General features: G+C 43.6%; 1 protein-coding gene across 1 annotated transcript in view; it reads left to right on the top strand.

Moving 5' to 3' along the window:
* The window catches only part of Col22a1 (collagen type XXII alpha 1 chain), a 286,090-nt gene that overhangs the window by 37,982 nt on the left and 234,308 nt on the right, over positions 1-13,800 (top strand). Inside the window, exon 4 of the mRNA XM_027415259.2 lies at positions 8,037-8,148. Coding sequence (XP_027271060.2) covers positions 8,037-8,148 — 112 coding nt within the window. The remainder of the gene's footprint in view (positions 1-8,036; positions 8,149-13,800) is intronic.

The raw sequence follows: 13,800 nt of genomic DNA on the forward strand, positions 1-13,800 counted from the left end.
AAGCGAGTGCCAGGATAGGCTCCAAAGCTACACAGAGAAACCCTGTCTCGAAAAAACAAACAAACAAACAAACAAACAAACAAACAAACAAAAAAGAAACCAAAATAGCTGCTTAGTGGATAAAAAGGGAAAAATTATTCTAAACTGCCTAGGCTATCTCTGGGAAAGCAGAAATGATGGAGGGGGTGGGGTCGTGGTGGTGTTTTCCCAGGATTTTAAGGGAATAGGTATCTTGCAGGAGGAGAAGCTGTACAAGAGGTGGAGGACTTTGAAATGTATGACAGGTACTTGGTGTAGGGATTGAAGGTGCCTAGAAGATTGCATACGCTTTCTAATGCTAATAGACACCACAGACTGTAGTGGCCCAGCTTGCCTCAGCTTTAACCCACAATAGCCATGAGGTTCTACCTGAGTGGGGATGTGTGAACTTGGAAGCTTCCAGGAACGCAAAGATGATAAAGACCAAACACAGGCATCTTGTCATCTTCAGAGAGCTCTCAGTTCCATGTTGTGGAACCAGAGCCATTCCTTTATTAATCATCTTTTCTGGTGTTCCTTAACCACCATGCTAACACTACGAGGCAACCATTTCTCCCTTTGTTCTCTCTCCCTCTGGCCCTCGCCCGCTTGGTTCCTCTCATTCTGTCCTCATCCATTACTCATATATCTCTAGCCCTCAGCCCAGGTGAGGGCCTATCCAGATGCTTAGGCCCATACAGATGTAAAATAAGAGGCATATTACCCTCAGGCCAGGTAAAGTTACAGCCTGGTGTTGATTAACAATACAATGGTGACTTTATGTCAGCCAGGGCCTGAACTCAGAATATTCCATAACAGGGATATTCGGTCCCCCACAACAGACATATGCTAATGGAAGGATCTGAGGCCCTTTTTTGTAAGCAGTTATGGGCTGCTGTCTTTTTTCTCAAGTCCCTGAGGGGGATGCTGCCCATAGGTGAATTCAGGTTGCTGGGACAGCCAGTTCCTTCTCCAAATGGTCTGTGCAGTACACCACTCCCTACTCACCCCAAATGCAGAAAAGATTGGCTGCAGCCTGTGACTAAAAGCTCATCTCCTTCAGTTGTATGCCACTAGCTTTCCCACAGCCCCTATATTTCTTAGGGACTCCCCAGCGCTCCTTCTGGCTGGAGAAGGTTACTGCTTTGTGCTCTGCCTTGGGTATTTCTTGGAGCCTGGTCCTGCCTGGTCAGGGTGAAAGTGGTCTTGATGTCTCTGAGGTTCAAGGCTCCTGTTTCAGCAAACTCTAAGAGGATACAATGCCACAGTTTCCCCTCACAGACTCCAGAGAGGGCTGTTGGTGTCCTCTGAGTGATTACTGGGCTCTGGCTACCTTCAGGAATCTTATGGTATTATCAGATTTAAATATCATCTCAGCCCTCTAATAAGAAATTGTTCCCCTAATTTTCTAGTTAAGCAAACAAGCTCAACAGAGTTAGATTGCTTCCTCAGTCTGCGTGGGTAGAATGCTTTGGCTTTATTAAATATAGTGAGTGCCTGTATCACAGGCTTCTCCTCACTTGGTATACAGGTGAGTTCATTCAGCCTTGTCAGCTTGTATCTCTAGCTGTACTCACTGAACTGAGGGCTTCTTTGCTGTATGTACCCTGGCCATTCAAATTCACTGTTGCACAGCAAGTGCCTTGTCCTTAGAAGGCAAACTACACCGTGATAAATATTGTTCTAACCATGATGAATAGTTACAGGCATTAAAAGTATGAGAGGTGACCAGTTTCAACCACCACGCAGCTTATAGGTAGGGAAACTGATGTCTAGGGAGCAAGTGGGTCAGTCGGTTTCCCAGGAGACCAGTGCTGGGGAGACCCACCCTACCCTCTCCATCTGCTAGTTTTCTTCATAGCTTATTATGGGAAAGTAAGTGTTTACTGTTATTATTTTGTTTAAAAAGAAGAAAAGAGGAATGCTGAGACATGAGACATAAGACTATAAGTTTATTATAAGGCCCGGCAGAATGGGGAGACTAAGAAGAGGAACAGAGGTAAATGGCTGACCGCCATGGCCGGTCGCCATAGAGAGAGCACATAGGTGAGAGAGAGAGTAGAAAGGAAGCTGAGAGGAAACAGAGCAGGGAAACAGAGAGAGGGAACAGAGAGAGGGAACAGAGAGCATAAATGGGCAGGGACTTGTCTTTTAAAGGGGTCCTCTGTACCTGTGTGCAGACTTAGTTCCCATGGAACCTTGGGCTGACCAGGGTACTGCCTGTTCCAGCAGGTAACAGGGGCAGGCCAGCATAATGCCTGAACCTTACATTCCCACCTCTACTTATTATTAAAAAAAAAGGTGGGGTGTTTAGACATGGCAGGCTAAGGAATAAGGGTGTCGAATTCTCAAGACTGCTTCCTGCTGACGTGGGGGGCGTTGACCATCTTTGGGGGACCCGAGAAGGTTGGGGTGCTGCCACGTCCTGGGGTAGCTGGTTGTTTCATTGCAGTCCAGGCTGTATGGAACTTCTGGCGCCTCTCAGACCTGGCAAGATGTTGACAGAGCAGAGGACAAGGTGAAGTTTGGAAAAAACATTTTTCTTAGGTCCTGTCACTTGAGGGGAAGATTGTAAGATGAGGGAGGGGTTCCCGAGGAGTCCCAAGATGAGTGAAGGGAATTTGGGACCGGGGAAAGGTTGAATATTACCTGGAGTGAATCTGACCTGTTTGGATCTGATTCGGCTCCCTGGAACTTACAAGAATCCTTAGAGTTTGTGGAAACATAAGTATTAGACATGTTAGAAGCATATTTATGTTAGAAGAAACTTGGCTGAAAGTCTTACCATTTAAAAATAGACAGTTTTTTTTTTTGGGGGGGGGACAATGAAAAGCATCTTAATCTTGACCTTGTAGTTATGATCCTATAGTGGTATTGTTGAACTTTACTATGAACAGTAGCATGAGAAATAGAGAAATCAGGAACATATTTTATTCTTTTTAATGTCTCAACTTATTTTATCATCACTTAAGTCTTTTTATCCTCAGGCCTTCGTAACTACATTCTCAGACTTTTATACATCTTAGACTTTCCTATCTTCACATAGATAAACCCTAAAATACCTGTTACTGGAATCTGTTTTGCTTTAAGCTGGCAAGACTACCAGTCATCAAAAGCATCAGAGTTCTTGAGAAGGATAAGATTTTACCTGAATCAATGATTAAAGAATAACAGAGACTTGCTGTCAGAAGCCAGCCTTGGTGAACCCCCATGCCTAGCTAGCCGCCAGCCAGTCAAGCATCCCATCCCTCAGGTTCCAGGACCTGGCCTGAGAAGCAACTAACACCTATCCCTTCCCCCACTTCCTTAACACAGGAGATTCCAGATACCTGCCTGAGAGCAACTAACATTCATCCCTCCCCCCACCTCCTTTTTCTCTGCTTCCTCCTTTCTCTATAAAAACCCCTTGTAATAATCAATAAAGGGGCCTTGACAATGGAATCTGCTTGGTCCCGCTCTTTCTTTCCCGCCCATTATTTGCAGGCGTGATCCACCTAGGACTCACGAATTACCGGAGCCCTGCGGGACCGGGGCAACTTGCCAGCACCTGCATGGACAGCCATCCCCAAGGTCCTCCATCCATAGTAGTGGGCTGCAGGACACCTGCCTTCTTGCTGATAGCATGTGACCTGTGGATTACAGACTTTGGGAAGACTCAACTACCGTTGGCCCAAGCAGCGGGGAAAGTCGATTCCATTGTCCTCTTGTCCAAGGTCTGGAATACTTTGTAGTAGTTGAGGTGAAGGGCAGGGTTGCTCAGTGACCAGCGTTGTCACTGACTCGAGATGAAGCTTTTTCAGTGCCCATCTGTCTTCTTGGAGGAAATGGGGTGGGGCTAGCAGCTGGCCTCTCTCTGTTATAAAAAGCTTTTTAACAAAATATTTTAAATGCCATATTCTCTAGATCTCTGAGCATTTGAGGGCTGTCTGCTTAGTATCTTAGCAGTTAAGTTTGCCTTTAGTTAGAGAAAAATCCCTTTTTGTAATAAAAGCTGTACCTTTGTAAACGGCTTACAGGATGGACTGAGTGGTATAAATATTTTGTTAGTTTGAAATAGACCTTTATGGTTTTAAACTTTCATCATCATTTAAAGATACATGAGTTAAATTTAAGTTGTATAGACTTAGCTTATATTTTAAGTATAGTTAAATTAGACCTTTATGACCTTAAATGTTTACCATCATTTAAAGATATATAGCAATTTAGAAATATGAGACTTAACAGTTTAATTTAAGTTGCATATAGAGCTAGATAAATATAAAGTTAAATTACAGGTACAGAGACAAGGAGGACTGGATAACAGTAAAGGAGAACTAGAATGTAATCTCTGATCCGTACATTGTAGCAAATGGACAGGAGATTTAAAGGGAGAGAGTAGATTTAAACAGAGGGCCCTGGAAAGGCACAGTATTTAGTAAACAAGCCATGAACAACAGAGCCAGTGAAAGAAGAAAAAGACAAAAAATAAAATAAAAAGCAAAAAGATCTGGCAGAAATCAAAAATCTGGCAGACAGGTTTGCTGGCACAGGCCGCTGGAGCTGGTCATGCCTACAGGTAGGTCATATGACCAAAATGGCGGGGACCGTAAGCCGCTTTTGTCTGTTTACCTGCTTGTTGGATGAAACCAGAAAGGTTCCTCTATGTATTTCTCATGTGTGAGGCAAGTGGAAAACTGGCAAAAAGCTCCTCTCCGGATGCACGTCTGCCGTGGGAGTTGCCAGGGGCCTGGCCCCGAAGGGGACACAGCTGTCCCGAAACTGAAAAAGGACCCAGCGGTCAGAACTGCCCATGCCTGACCCTCAGAAAATGCACCCAACAAGTGAAAGAAGAAATCATTGAACTGAGTGGGCAGGCCTAAGCTAGGTCATCTGGTTATGACCAAGATGGCGGCCCCCAGGTTAGCCCACGTGGCTGATGGCGGCGACCATAAGCACATTTTCAATTGCCAGAAAAGTTTAAAACCTCATTCATGTGGAAAAATGAAAACCAGCAAACAAACAAAAAACTCTCAGAGCGTCTCAAGCAGACATTCTCAACCAAGAAGAAACAGTCAGAAATAGAACAATCAGAACAATGAGGGACATTCCCAGGTGAAATGAAGTTCCCACTGGGAGGCAGAACTCCGCTCATTTACCTACTCGCTGCCAGTAACCGAAAGATCCCGTAAAAATGTATTTCCCGTGGGCAAGGCCAAAAAATGGCACAGATTGCCCTGTCTGAGAGTGTTAGACCCCCAGAAAACTCAGGTATCCGAGGTCCCAGGCCACGTTCGCAGTCACCCCAATCACCAGGCAGATTCGAGAGCTTAATGCAAACTGCATGAGGCTTTATTGTAATTTAACGAGCTAACCCCATGTTAGCTCGGATCTTTCACCCATCCGCCATGGCAGATGGCTCGCAAAAGACGGCCCCTAGGCCCTCCCAAGAGATTTTATAGGACAGCGTAAGGGGAGTGTCTAGGGGTACGCACAGGCTCACTATTGGTGTGCCTCCAGCCTTGGAGGGCTTGCCCTGTGTTGATTGGTCAACTGGTTGTTATGGTCCATAGGCCCTCCCAGGGTGGTTGCTATGCTCTCTACGTCATTGCTGTGCGCTTGTCTGTAAAGCACACACAGAGTCATAAAGCATAGCGCCACCAGCTAACTTCTGATTGGTTCCTTGTCACAAGGCAGGCATCTGACTTTCTAGTGTCTAGGACAAGGTCATAGAAGCACGTGTTCGGCCATTATGGCTGCCAAAAGGGAAGCTGGTCCCTTCAAGAGCACCCGGCCCGAAACCGAAAAATGGACCCAGAGTGAACAGTGCTGGGTCTGCCCCATGGAAAAGGTTCTGGGTATCTTACCGGATTGTAGCAAATAGGCAGATCAGTGAGTTCCAGAAATACTTAGTTGGAAAAGCGGCAAGTTGAGTTCCGGCATCTCAGGCTGCTGCAGGCAGGAGGGAGTACCAGGAAAAGCGAAGATGGAAGTGGGCTACGAGTTCAGATTTTAGGATCTCCGAGATTTCCCGTGCTCCTGGCAGGAAAAGTTACAAAGAAAGACTATCCCACCAGCTAGCTTTGGGAGAGGGTCTACGGAGAGAGCCTAAACCAAGGGCGCCAAAATGTTATTCTTTTGTTTAAAAGGAAGAAAAGAGAAATGCTGAGACATGAGACATAAGACTATAAGTTTATTATAAGGCCCGGCAGAATGGGGAGACTAAGAAGAGGAACAGGGTAATGGCTGACCGCCATGGCCGGTTGCCATAGAGAGAGCACATAGGTGAGAGAGCGAGTAGAAAGGAAGCTGAGAGGAAACAGAGCAGGGAAACAGAGAGAGGGAACAGAGAGCATAAATGGGCAGGGACTTGTCTTTTAAAGGGGTCCTCTGCACCTGCGTGCAGACTTAGTTCCCATGGAACCTTGGGCTGACCAGGGTACTGCCTGTTCCAGCAGGTAACAGGGGCAGGCCAGCATAATGCCTGAACCTTTCATTTACCCTGTCACCCAGGGTTAAGGGTTATGCAGGGCATCTTGAATTTAGTCAGCATTTGGTATGGTCCTCTGTACTTTTTCAGTTAAAGCTCAAAGCAAGGCATACAGTGTCATGGGCTCCCATGTCCAAATTCTGTCACACTGTCAGCCTCTAGAACAGGTACTGCTCTCTGGAGGCTTGTTGGGCCTAGGCTGCAGATATTTCTAATTTTCCATATTGGCTAAGGTGTGCCATGTGCTCCCTCGTGTCCTAGGCATCTTACTATGGAGGGATGCACTGCAGGTGGTGGTGAGGATTGCTGCTGAATGGGTGCACCCAGGGTCTTGAATCATTGTTGGAACAGACTCATCTGCTAACATGTAAGCATCTTCATTGCCCTCTGAGCAATAACAGAAGCCTCTGTGGGTCGTAAAGCCTGCCAGACTCTCATACATGTGTCTGAGAAGAATTAAACTCCATCTCCATATTCACTACTCCCCAAGTAGTGAATGGCCCATGGCCCATGGCCATGACTGTTCTTTTACTTTACACTGACAGAGACATTCAGTCATCTCTTAAGGGAAATCAAAGCATGCTGAAATACTTAACATTTGCTAGTGTAATACTGCAAATACATTTTATCTCTCTCTCATCTTTTTCTCTTTAAAATCATAAGATTCCAAAGCTACAGAATACAAGCAAGACCCAAGGGAAAGGCAGCAACATGGCCACAGGAAGGAGAGCCTTAAGTCGTTGATGTTCTCAACCTGTGGGTCACTACCCCTTTGGAAGATCTCTCTCTCCAAAAATAATTACATTACGATTCACAACTGTAACAAAATTATAGTTATGAAGTAACAGTGAAAAATAATTTTCTGGTTGTGGGGTCACCACAACATGAGCAACTGTATTAAAGGGCCACGGCATTAGGAAGGTTGAAAACAACTGTCCTAAAGGATCTACATGTACATTTGTGCTTCTAGAACACAGAGATCTCCACAGCAGGAGAAACCAGAACACCTTCATTTGTCTTCTACTTAACCATGATCTAGGATGCTCTTGGCTCTCACATTCTGATGTGGAGGGCCAGCCAGTGCCTGCATTCCCCAGTGCACTGGACTTGAGGCTACAGGGCTCATGGCTCATCTGCTTTTGTCTTCCCAATATGTATGTGTTCTTATATCTAAGTCCCCACCCTTTGAGGCATGGTGGGTATGGCCTTAGTGGAGGAAGTGTGTCAGTGTGGAGGTGGGTTTTGCCGTCTCATATATGCTCAAGCCATGCTTAGTGTCTCAGAGACCACTTTCTATTGCCTATGAGTCAAGACAGAAGAACTCTCAGCTCCTTCTCTAGCACCATGTCTACCTGCATGGTGCTTTGATTCCTGCCATGACAATAATGGACCAAACCTCTGTACTGTAAGCGAGCCACCACAATTAAATATTTTCCTTTATAAGAGTTGCCGTGGTCATTGTGTCTCTTCATGGCAATAGAAACAAAGACACTGTTCATGTGTCTCTCATACTCTTCTGCTATACTCACTTCCAACTCTTCTGTTTGCACAGGTTTTGATCTGATGAATTTGTTCCGTGTGAAGGAAATCTTGGGGAAGAGAGAAAATGAAGCACAGAGTTCCTATGTACGGATGGGTTCCTTCCCTGTGGTGCACAGAACTGAGTGAGTGGTCATGTCTCTTTCCAGAACAGCTGCATGCTCTGGGAAGCAGGGTGCAGCCAGTCACAGCTGCTGAGCTGACACACACTTGATAGTGCCTGGTGAAGGTCACACCTAGATGACACAGCTTAGCTTCTGGTCTGGGAAGTAAAGGAAGTTCTTTGCAGCTCCATGATCATTGTACTAATGATTTTCTCTTTATTTGTTGTTCATCTGTTAATCTGACATTAATCATCCATTTAGGGATGCAGTTTTCTTTCAGCTCATTAAACAAAGACCATTTTTTATTTTATTTTATTAGTTCAAATTAGGAACAAGTTTGCTTCAGATGTCAATCCCTTCTTCCTCTCCCTCCTCTCCCCCCAACCTCTCACCTGCCCCTAGCCATCCCCAGGCAGGGTAAGGCCCTCAAAAGGGCCTCCCCAAAGTCTACCACATCATCCTGGGCCAGGCCTAGGCCCTCCCCCATGTGTCCAGGTCAAGAGAGCATCCCTTCACATGGGATGGACTCTCAAAATCCCTTCTTTTTTTTTAAGACCTTACATATTTAATATAGTGCATTACCCCTGTAAAAATGGAAAAAAATTAAATTCAACATTTCTAGACCAATATGGCTGTTAATTTTTGTACAATGCCAACTCAACACGGTAAACTGGGATAGTTTTTTACAAAGTTGACAGCACAGCTAAAGTTTCTAAAAATTCAAATATAGGCCAATAATGGCTGTATGTTATGTATCAATAGCAGCAACAGCTTTTCCAGGTTCTGCAGTCATTTGAACAAAATTTGTAGAGACATCCAGCACTTTCCAAAAAAAAAAAAAAAAAAAAAAAAAAAGTAAAAAACAAAATCCCAGAAAAACAGCACAGTTCTGTTACTCTTGTGGTACCTGTCACCATTTTTTTAAATTAGCTTCTCAATCATCATCTGGAAGGAAATCATGCTGAGCAACATCATTAAAAACAGCTCTGATAAGGTGCGGTCACTACTATGTATCATAAAGCAGGTCCACATATGAGTGAGTACATATCATGTTTGTCTTTTTGTGATTGGATTACCTCGCTCAGAATGGTTTCTTCAAGTTCCATCCATTTTCCTGCAAATTTCAAGATTCCATTGTTTTTTCGGCCGAGTAGTACTCCATTGTGTAAATGTACCACATATTCTGTATCCATTCTTCAGTTGAGGGGCATCTAGGCTGCTTCCAGTTTCTGGCTATTACAAATAATGCTATTATGAACATGGTTGAACAGATGTCCTTGTTATATGAATGTGCTTCTTTTGGGTATATGCCTAGGAGTGGAATTGCTGGATCTTGTGGTAGACTCATTCCCATTTTCTTGAGGAGTCTCCATACTGATTTCCACAGTGGCTGTACAAGTTGGCACTCCCACCAGCAGTGGAGGAGTGTTCCTCTTTCTCTGCATCCTCTCCAGCATAAACTGTCATTGGTATTTTTGATTTTAGCCATTCTAAACAGGAGTAAGATGGTATCTCAGAGTTGTTTTGATTTGCATTTCCCTGATGGCTAAGGATGTTGAACACTTTCTTATGTGTCTTTCAGCCATTTTGCATTCCTCTATTGAGAATTATCTATTTAGTTCTGTACCCCATTTTTTAATTGGATTGTTTGGTGTTTTTGAGACTCGCTTCTTGAGTTCTTTGTTTATTTTGGAGATCAGCCCTCTGTCAGATGTGGGGTTGGTGAATATCTTTTCCCAGTCTGGGGGCGGTAATTTTGTCTTTCTGACTGTGTCCTTTGCCTTACAGAAGCTTCTCAGTTTCAAGAGGTTCCATTTATTAATTGTTGATCTCAGTGTCTGTACTCCTGATGTTATATTCAGGAAGCAGTCTCCTGTACCGATTAATTCAAGGGTATTTCCCACTTTATCTTCTAGTAGGTTCAGTGTGGCTGGGTTTATGTTGAGGTCTTTGATCCGTTTTGACTTAAGTTTTGTGCAGGGTAAAAGGCTTGGGTCTATCTGTAGTCTTCTACATGTTTGCATCCAGTTATGCTAGCACCATTTGTTGAAGATGTTCTCTTGCATTATTTGTCAAAAATCAGATGTTCGTAGGTGTGTGGGTTAATTTCAGGGTTTTCAACTCTATTCCGTTGGTCTACCTGTCTATTTTTGTGCCAATACTAAGCTGTTTTCAGGACTATAGCTCTGTAATAGAGCTTGAAGTCAGGGATGGTGATGCCTCCAGAAGTTCCTCTATTGTACAGGATTGTTTTGGCTATCCTGGGTCTTTTGTTTCTCCATATAAAGTTGAGAATTGTTCTTTCAAGGTCAGTGAAGAAATGTGTTGGGATTTTGATGGGGATTGCATTGAATCTGTAGATTGCTTTTGGCAAGATTGCCATTTTTACTATGTTGATCCTGCCTATCCAAGAGCATGGGAGATCTTTCCATTTTCTGGTATCTTCTTTAATTTCTTTCTTTAGAGACTCAAAATTCTTACGGTACAGGTCTTTCACTTTTTTGGTTAGTGTTACTCCAAGGTATTTTATGTTGTTTGTGGCAATTGTAAAGGGTGATGCTTCTCTGATTTCTTTCTCCACCAATGTGTCATCTGTATATAGTAGGGCTACAGATATTTTTGAGTTAATCTTGTATCCTGCCACTTTTGCTGAAGGTGTTTATCAGCTGTAGGAATTCCCTGGTTGAGTTTTTCGGGTCACTTATGTAGACTATCATATCATCTGCAAATAGTGAGAGTTTGACTTCTTCCTTTCCGATTTGTATTCCCTTGACCTCCATTTGTTGTCTTATTACTCTAACTAGAACTTCAAGGACAATATTGAAGAGGTATAGAGAGAGTGGACAGCCTTTTCTTGTACTTGATTTTAGAGCAATTACATTGAGTTTCTCTCCATTTAATTTGATGTTGGCAAATAAAGACCATTTTATATTTATCACCTTATATCACTTTCTTTGGACCAGCCATGGCCTCACCTATCAAATGTCTATCTACTAGGATCATGTAATGTTTTTCTTCAGGGAAGATCAAGTTTCCATGTTGGCTGGATACCTTGTTTATGTATTACCAAATTACTAGTTTTTCTTCTGTTTCCACCTGAGATGAGTATCCCTGCTTTGTGATGTTGAGCAGCTGTGCTGCATGTAATTGTCCATTGTCTGATCCTGCCGCATCTCCAGTGAAGGGCTAAAAGTGATCCCACAATGAGTGCTCTATGCTTACTGGAAACAGACAGTAAGTCTGAAAGTTAGGATGCACCTGCATCATCTGATCCCTCCTCCATCTTGTAACTCTTTAATTGTTTCTATGTTTTTGGAAACTCAGAGGCCAGAAAGGGCAAATTGGCATTTGGAATCACCTTTGGAGTTTCATGGCTTGACCCACACCTCCATTGTTGATTCCTTGTATGCTCAGCAAATCCAGGTACTTCCTCCTACTGCCATGCCTTTGCTGGTGTCCCTCCTAGCCTGAATACGTGCTCTGTTCATCCTTCAAGTATAGTTCAACTGCCAGGCTTTAGCTGCTGCTCTCGGGACCTTCCCTTCCTCTATGCGCCTCACAACAAATTCCTGCATTGAACTTAATGTCTGTGAATCAGACTATGCAGTTGTCTGCAGACTGTCTTCATTGCTTCATTAGAAGCTGTGAGAGAAACCTAAGTATTGGTCTCTTCCAGAGTCCCATTGTTAATTTAATCATTGCCTACAGCAGGGTATTGGTGGCTCTCTCTTGAGAGCATGAATTATAATACAGTGAGAGAAGTCAGAATTCAGCTACCCACAATGAGCTATGAACACAGGCTGGAGCAAAGCACTGAGTTCACTGAGCATCCTTCCAGTGCCGACTCTGCATTAGACTGTAGCATCACTTCACCCACGGTTCTGAACCTGTATTCTCCGAGAGTAAAGGAGAATGAGGCACATGACTCCTCTCTGAGCTCCAGCTTTTCACCTCCTAGTTCCTGAGCATCCTCTTCTGCAGTGATGCACAGATGTTTGGGGTGATGTGAATCACCTGGTCCCAGGCTCATTTAGGGAAATGCAAGGACGGACAGGCTCCAGACTACACTCTTACTTCACCCCTTCTTATGAATCCACCAGCCACACTTTTCAGAAACAGAAAAGCATCCTATGTAATTTCACCATAAAGGACAATTCAATAGAGAAAGTACATGAGGGAGAGTGTTACACAAATGTGGTATATACCTCACAGAGGACTCTTCTCATTGTTAGAGATGTCTTGATCTCCTGGGACATCTGTCAGTCAGCAGAACATCTTTAAGCTCTTACTCTAGAGGACAGAGGACTGTACACAGCTTCTGGGTGATTAGTTTAGTTTATGTGACACTGGCATTTTCCTGAGTGAGGATTACTGTGTGTTTTGTTTCTTACTGCATAGCTTCACAACTAGGCACCTCAAGAAAGTGTACTTTCCTTCATTTTCTAATGCTTTGAAATGTATTCACCCTTATAAGCATATGATTTAATTTGCAGGTTAATTTTATTTGTAATGGAAAGAGATGTCACTTTCAATGTTACTCATTTCTTTAACACATCTTTCTTCATTTGATTCTCACCATAACAATATGAGATGAACAAGGCAGACATTGCTGTCATTCATCTGTCTAGCATCTGAACCTCTAAGGAAAGCTCTCACTTGTCAAATCTCACAGATAACAGGAAACAGAAGCTGGCCTCCTTATCAGGTACTTGAAGCCCAAAGCCTTGTTCTTTGCAATTATCTGCTACATTATTTATGGAAAGATTTGTTCATTGGATTTCCTACCCTTGATTAAACTGTCTTCTCAGGACTACATGTATGTAGGTATATGTGCATTGCTCTGTCTCTGCCCATGTCTCTTTCTGTATATGTGTGTGCATACTCATACACACATTGTATATGTATATCATCTATACACACATCTTTTGTTTGAATGGACAGACTTGCATATGTCTGTTGAGATAATCCAAAATTATAAGAGAAAAGTGTGCTCAGAAAGAAAACAATAGACAGATCCATGAAGTAAATGAACAAAAAGGAGACATGTCAGATGGGAATGTCCTGTTTCTTTCTATATGCATGGTGATTAAAAGAGTTCCTCACTCCTGAGGGAAGCCTAGGAGCTAACAGTGACAGGTTATTTTCTTCCTGTCTGTATATGATCCTTAGTGATTTCCTAGACCAGAGGATGATATTGAACAAATGTGTCACCTCTCAATTTGGATCTATGAGAGGGGAGTCAGGACCAGTCGTAGTTCATAATTTCGATAGCTACATGAACGATCCTTGAGGATCTGCAAATCTAAGAACCAGGATCCCAGATGCCTCCCCACTTCTCTTCCTGGATGTCTGGCCAGACAGCCTCCATTTCCTCCAGCAGCAAAATCCATGTTATGTGTGTTTTCAGAGGCAGTCTTCCACCTGGAAGGAGACTTTGGCTCCTTCCTGGACAAATTCCGCAGAAGAAAAGAACAGCTGGCTTGTGGTTAGGGAAAAATATGTGGAGAGACTAGACCCTCTGGATGTGAACTCTGTGTGCCACATCTCCTTGATGTGTCTACCAGGGGAAGTTTGCAAACTCTGGTGGTATCTAGAGGCACCTTTGTTTTCACAACTGGGATAGAAGGAATGTCATTGGCATCCAGAGGGAGGAACAGCATGTGGCTTGGTGTC

Source organism: Cricetulus griseus, chromosome 4 (assembly GCF_003668045.3).
Source record: "Cricetulus griseus strain 17A/GY chromosome 4, alternate assembly CriGri-PICRH-1.0, whole genome shotgun sequence".
In the NCBI taxonomy this organism is placed as follows: Eukaryota; Metazoa; Chordata; class Mammalia; order Rodentia; family Cricetidae; genus Cricetulus; species Cricetulus griseus.